The sequence below is a fragment of the Sinocyclocheilus grahami genome, unplaced genomic scaffold (genome assembly GCF_001515645.1).
Source record: "Sinocyclocheilus grahami isolate Dianchi unplaced genomic scaffold, SAMN03320097.WGS_v1.1 scaffold1423.1, whole genome shotgun sequence".
Lineage (NCBI taxonomy): Eukaryota > Metazoa > Chordata > Actinopteri > Cypriniformes > Cyprinidae > Sinocyclocheilus > Sinocyclocheilus grahami.
The window spans coordinates 199089-206266 of NW_015506602.1; the positions used below are offsets into that span (position 1 = coordinate 199089).

General features: G+C 44.5%; 1 protein-coding gene across 1 annotated transcript in view; it reads right to left on the reverse strand.

Moving 5' to 3' along the window:
* LOC107570168 (sine oculis-binding protein homolog) overlaps window positions 1-7178 on the reverse strand; it is a 12094-nt gene that overhangs the window by 2021 nt on the left and 2895 nt on the right. The window contains exons 2-6 of the mRNA XM_016256369.1: window positions 6660-6771; window positions 6476-6592; window positions 6241-6392; window positions 1526-1624; window positions 6-899 (exon numbers count right to left, since the gene is read on the reverse strand). Coding sequence (XP_016111855.1) covers window positions 6-899; window positions 1526-1624; window positions 6241-6392; window positions 6476-6592; window positions 6660-6771 — 1374 coding nt within the window. The remainder of the gene's footprint in view (window positions 1-5; window positions 900-1525; window positions 1625-6240; window positions 6393-6475; window positions 6593-6659; window positions 6772-7178) is intronic.

The following is a 7178-nucleotide window of genomic DNA, read 5'->3' on the forward strand; positions in this document are numbered from 1 at the left end:
TGGGCTGGTTTGGCGTGCGACGGAGCCAATGAGTACAAAGAGGCGGGAGTAACGATTCTAGAGGCCGTCGGCGTGACGACAGATGCGTAAAGTGCTTTGTGCGTTGGAGATGCGCGCGTGTGAGTTTCCTCTTTCACCGGGTGTTTGCGGAGACACTGAATCACCTGGCGCTCCGATGCGAGAGGAGAAGCACATCGTTCGGTCTTTACTTTTTTGTTGGGCTCCTCTGAGTGACCCGGATCGGGCGTACGCTCGTGCTCCTGAAGGCTTCGAATGACTCCTTTGTGGCCCGTTTGAGGGAAAACAGGGATGGGAATGGGAATCGGCACCGGGATTGGCACGAAAACCGGGTAGGGTGATAACATCATGGGCTGCGGCCAGGGCGGGGGTAAATGGGGCGGGTACGCCGGGTGGAAGGGCATGTAAGGGGCGGGGAAAGGCTGGAGGAGAGGAGGCGGCGCAAAGGAAGCCCTCTGGTTAGGGCTGAGGGGGCGGGGCGGGTGAGAGGCGGGGCTTCGCAGGGGTGGGCGCACAAAGGGGAGGGGCATCGGAGGTGGGCGTGGCTGTTCCGGAGTAACACGAGCCGGGCGAGCCGTAGAAGAGGGCGATACGCTGGTCTGAATCCTCAGCTGCGGCGGGCTTCGGGGCGAGAGGGTTTTCGCTGGTCTGTCCCAGGCCTCCGGGGTGAGGAGTTTCTGGTTTTCTGCCACAGCCGTTTTGGGGCGGTCCTCCTCATCTTTGTGGGCGGAGCCGGAGAGGGCGGCACGAGCTTCCTGGTAAAACACGTCCATCTTGTAGTGGTTTAGGCATTTGGTGCTGCAGAACTGCAGGCGCTCCTCGCCCGAACCGAAGTCCAGGTACTCTTTAGTGTGACGCGGGTGTTTACACCAATCACACACCTGCAGAGAGACGGTTTTACAAAACACATCCATTCTGAAGTCTTCACATTTTAATATTTCCTTTTGTAAGTCACTTTTAGGCATATTTCGACATATATTACATATTTTTAATTTATTATTTTTTTTATAAACATTAATAATTTTGTACAATTCATTAATATATGAATAATTATTGTATTTTTATAAGCAAATATTTATTTTTAATTATTTGCACAAAATATTTTTATATGTGTAATTATGTATGTTTAATACAATACATGAATATGTATACTTATTTCATTTTAATTAACAAAATATTTTTAATTACACAAAACATTTTTCTATAATTGAACATTATACATTATTATAATTATTATTATATAAGGCGATCATGAGTTTGAGCAAAAGCTAATTATCTCAGATAATTAGTTTTAAATATGTGACAATATTTCCCCTTGATATCCAATATTTATATTTTTTAAGATATTGTATTGAAGTTCAAAAATCTAGTATAATGAATAAATAAATAAGAATACATTCCTTAATATTAATGATTAAATGTAATATATTTATAAATAATGCTTGATATTTGTCTTATCTAGTAACGGTTTCTACACGCAGTAATCGGCGCACGTGTGTTTATTTACACGCGTGTTGTTGTTCATCTTCAGCAGAAGTCTTGAGGGCGTGTCCAGCGTCTGGCCAGGGGGCGGAGACTGGTCGCCATGACGATCCTCATCTCGAGTCTGGAGGAACACAAACACACACAAATAGTAATCTGAAGCGCTTTGTTTGTGTGAAATATAAACATGTATTCGTCAGGGTTATTACAGTTAATCAACTAAAGCTAAAACTACATGAAAAAAAAAACTTTTGCCACTTTTGCTGGGAAAATTTTTTTTTAACTATAAAATATATTTAAAAAATATATTATTAATATTAACAAAAACTATAATCGTATCTCAATAACAACAGCTGATTCAGACACAGCGAAATGTCAGACGTGATGACAATGCGTTTGGTTTTCATTCTAAGTCTAACACTAGATCTATTGTTTTAGTAAAGTCTTTCTGTGAAATGCACTCGTCCTGCACAGCCAACCGCGCTTGCTTTGATATCGAATATCAGCTGAGAGACACAGACACGTTTAATAACTGCATCTGAAGAATCCAGAGACGTTATTCTGTGTGTGAGTGTGTGTGTGAGTGTGTGAGTGTGTGAGTGTGTGTGTGTGTGAGTGTGAGTGTGAGTGTGTGTGTGTGTGAGTGTGAGAGTGTGAGTGTGAGTGTGAGTGTGTGAGTGTGCGAGTGCGAGTGCGAGTCTGTGAGTGTGAGTGTGAGTGTGAGTGTGAGTGTGTGTGTGTGTGAGTGTGAGAGTGTGAGTGTGAGTGTGAGTGTGTGAGTGTGCGAGTGCGAGTGCGAGTCTGTGAGTGTGAGTGTGAGTGTGAGTGTGAGTGTGTGTGTGTGTGAGTGTGAGAGTGTGAGTGTGAGTGTGAGTGTGTGAGTGTGCGAGTGCGAGTGCGAGTCTGTGAGTGTGAGTGTGAGTGTGAGTGTGAGTGTGTGTGTGTGTGAGTGTGAGAGTGTGAGTGTGAGTGTGAGTGTGTGAGTGTGCGAGTGCGAGTGCGAGTCTGTGAGTGTGAGTGTGAGTGTGAGTGTGAGTGTGTGTGTGTGTGAGTGTGAGAGTGTGAGTGTGAGTGTGAGTGTGTGAGTGTGCGAGTGCGAGTGCGAGTCTGTGAGTGTGAGTGTGAGTGTGAGTGTGAGTGTGTGTGTGTGTGAGTGTGAGAGTGTGAGTGTGAGTGTGAGTGTGTGAGTGTGCGAGTGCGAGTGCGAGTCTGTGAGTGTGAGTGTGAGTGTGAGTGTGAGTGTGTGTGTGTGTGAGTGTGAGAGTGTGAGTGTGAGTGTGAGTGTGTGAGTGTGCGAGTGCGAGTGCGAGTCTGTGAGTGTGAGTGTGAGTGTGAGTGTGAGTGTGTGTGTGTGTGAGTGTGAGAGTGTGAGTGTGAGTGTGAGTGTGTGAGTGTGCGAGTGCGAGTGCGAGTCTGTGAGTGTGAGTGTGAGTGTGAGTGTGAGTGTGTGTGTGTGTGAGTGTGAGAGTGTGAGTGTGAGTGTGAGTGTGTGAGTGTGCGAGTGCGAGTGCGAGTCTGTGAGTGTGAGTGTGAGTGTGAGTGTGAGTGTGTGTGTGTGTGAGTGTGAGAGTGTGAGTGTGAGTGTGAGTGTGTGAGTGTGCGAGTGCGAGTGCGAGTCTGTGAGTGTGAGTGTGAGTGTGAGTGTGAGTGTGTGTGTGTGTGAGTGTGAGAGTGTGAGTGTGAGTGTGAGTGTGTGAGTGTGCGAGTGCGAGTGCGAGTCTGTGAGTGTGAGTGTGAGTGTGAGTGTGAGTGTGTGTGTGTGTGAGTGTGAGAGTGTGAGTGTGAGTGTGAGTGTGTGAGTGTGCGAGTGCGAGTGCGAGTCTGTGAGTGTGAGTGTGAGTGTGAGTGTGAGTGTGTGTGTGTGTGAGTGTGAGAGTGTGAGTGTGAGTGTGAGTGTGTGAGTGTGCGAGTGCGAGTGCGAGTCTGTGAGTGTGAGTGTGAGTGTGAGTGTGAGTGTGTGTGTGTGTGAGTGTGAGAGTGTGAGTGTGAGTGTGAGTGTGTGAGTGTGCGAGTGCGAGTGCGAGTCTGTGAGTGTGAGTGTGAGTGTGAGTGTGAGTGTGTGTGTGTGTGAGTGTGAGAGTGTGAGTGTGAGTGTGAGTGTGTGAGTGTGCGAGTGCGAGTGCGAGTGTGTGAGTGTGAGTGTGAGTGTGTGTGTGTGTGTGAGTGTGTGTGTGAGTGTGAGTGTGTGTGTGTGAGTGTGAGTGTGTGAGTGTGTGAGTGTATGTGTGTGAGTGTGTGAGTGTGAGTGTGTCTGTGTGAGTGTGAGTGTGAGTGTGTGTGAGCAAACCAGACTGAAGGAAGATCATCAGATGATGAACTCTCTCTCTCCTGCTGTGTGTGTGTGTGTGTGTAACCGGAGAGTCCTGTGTGTAAAGTATGCGCTGTAAGATGAATCCTCTCTCTCTCTCCGACAGGCTCAAACTGTCAGTGTGTGTGTGACTCTGGGCTGATAAACGATCTTGTGTGTTTCTTCTCTCTGTTGTGGGAATGTGCTGTTCGTTAAGCAGAAACACAGCAGCCTGTAAAGCGATGCCTTCATGTGAGTGTGTGAGAGAGTGTGTGTTTGTGTGTGTGTGTGTGTGAGTGTCTGTGTGTGTGTCTGTGTGTGTGTGCAGAGGCTGATCTGACAGCGATGGACTCAGGCTTAAATGCAATGCAATTGTGCAATAATAAATATAAAAAGATAAATAAAAAAACTCACACACAGACACACACACACACACACACACACACACACACTCACACACTCTCACACACACACACACACACTCACACACTCTCACACACACACACACACACTCACACACTCTCACACACACACACACACACTCACACACTCTCACACACACACACACACACTCACACACTCTCACACACACACACACACACTCACACACTCTCACACACACACACACACACTCACACACTCTCACACACACACACACACACTCACACACTCTCACACACACACACACACACTCACACACTCTCACACACACACACACACACTCACACACTCTCACACACACACACACACACTCACACACTCTCACACACACACACACACACTCACACACTCTCACACACACACACACACACTCACACACTCTCACACACACACACACACACTCACACACTCTCACACACACACACACACACTCACACACTCTCACACACACACACACACACTCACACACTCTCACACACACACACACACACTCACACACTCTCACACACACACACACACACTCACACACTCTCACACACACACACACACACTCACACACTCTCACACACACACACACACACTCACACACTCTCACACACACACACACACACTCACACACTCTCACACACACACACACACACTCACACACTCTCACACACACACACACACACTCACACACTCTCACACACACACACACACACTCACACACTCTCACACACACACACACACACTCACACACTCTCACACACACACACACACACTCACACACTCTCACACACACACACACACACTCACACACTCTCACACACACACACACACACTCACACACTCTCACACACACACACACACACTCACACACTCTCACACACACACACACACACTCACACACTCTCACACACACACACACACACTCACACACTCTCACACACACACACACACACTCACACACTCTCACACACACACACACACACTCACACACTCTCACACACACACACACACACTCACACACTCTCACACACACACACACACACTCACACACTCTCACACACACACACACACACTCACACACTCTCACACACACACACACACACTCACACACTCTCACACACACACACACACACTCACACACTCTCACACACACACACACACACTCACACACTCTCACACACACACACACACACACTCACTCACTCACACACACTCACACACACACTCACACACACACACTCACACACTCACACACACTCACACACACACACACACACACACAAAGACAGATGTTAAAAGATAAATAAATAAAAAACGCTTAAAAAAACATTAGAAAATCAAGTATTTTCAAACAATCAAGTGCATATATATCGGGGTTATTACGGTTAACTAAAACCGTAAACAAGCCCTGAAAATAAATATCTTAAAATATTTTAAAATAAACGTGATTTATTTTGATTGTTTTTATTTTAAAATATTTAAATAAATTTTTATAATAAAACACTTACAAAAAAATTGTGCATATATATATCAGGGTTGTTAACTAAAACTAAAACCATAAAACCTTCATCAATTACAATACATTTAAAAAATATATTTTGAAAATAAAACAATCTATTTTATTTTGACAAATTTTAAGTAATTTTTATTAATAAAATACTTACATATAAAAAAAATAATATTTAATTTTTAACTGTGTGTCATGTGACCATTAACCGAAAGTCATGAACATGCTAAATAATTGATGAATTATTGAAATATTAACATAAAAGTAGTCGACATGACTTTTTCAATTTAAACTTACTCTCAGATTGTGACACTAAAATTATCTTAGACCTTTGGACCACGTTGTACAATATATTAATAGCTAAAAATATTAAAATATATTTATTTTAATTTATTATTATTATTTATTTAATTTAAATATTTTTATTTATTATTTTATTATTTTATTTATTAATGATATATTATTATTTTAACATAACTTTTCCTCAAAATTGACAAAAGGCTGGAGGGCTCTTCACCTTGTTGCGTTTGAAGAAGGCGCGTCGACACGCGGCGAAACACTTCTCGCTGCAGAAGCTCTTGAGCTCGGAGCCCATGAGCAGAGAGTAGCGCTTCACGCCCTCCTTCTGACACCAGACGCACACGATCGGCTCGTTCTGCTCGTCCTCCGCTGAACACAGACACGCGGCAGAGTCAGTATTACACCAATCACACATTTCCAGAGTTTATCTGCGTGTGTTCTGCGCTGCACACCGGCAGAGGGCTTGATGAGCGGCACGATGACGTTCATGCTCCTGACGGGCTCTGAGGAAGATGATGAGGATGAGGGCAGCTTCCTCTCCTCGGCGTGTGGCTTTGGCACGGAGTTCTCTGGAGGATAAATCACAGTCACACGGAGGAAGCGAGGCGAGCAGCAGCTGTGAATGTGTGCGTGTACCTTTAAGAACAGATATATGGTTGTGTTTGACACGGGTTTCTGAGTCCTGCAGATCCACTGAATCATAGCCGTACCAGCCCAACAACTCATTCATGGTGCTTTCAGCAAAGCTCTGCAACACAGACACACACCTGCTGTGATCAGAGCAGACATCCGCCGGAGCACATACATGTGACCCTCTCTGTGCTGAAGTCTCAAAGCATCAAAGTTTGATTTCAGCCGTTCATTTCACTAGGATTTCAACCTTTGACATGGTCTTACTCGGTCAGTAGGCTAATAAAGATATAAAGGTTATATTTTCATGGAATGTTCTACATCTTTATGATTTTCAAAACATTAAATCACAAAAAAATGACTTTAGCTGGGTTTTCACAGGCATATATATATATATATATATATATAGCACAAGAACATATACAATGTATTTAATTTAAACATGTTCCAACACATAAAATTTAATATAAATGTGCATATGTACTGTGTGTGAGTGTGTGTGTGTGTGTGTTTGTGTGTGTGTGT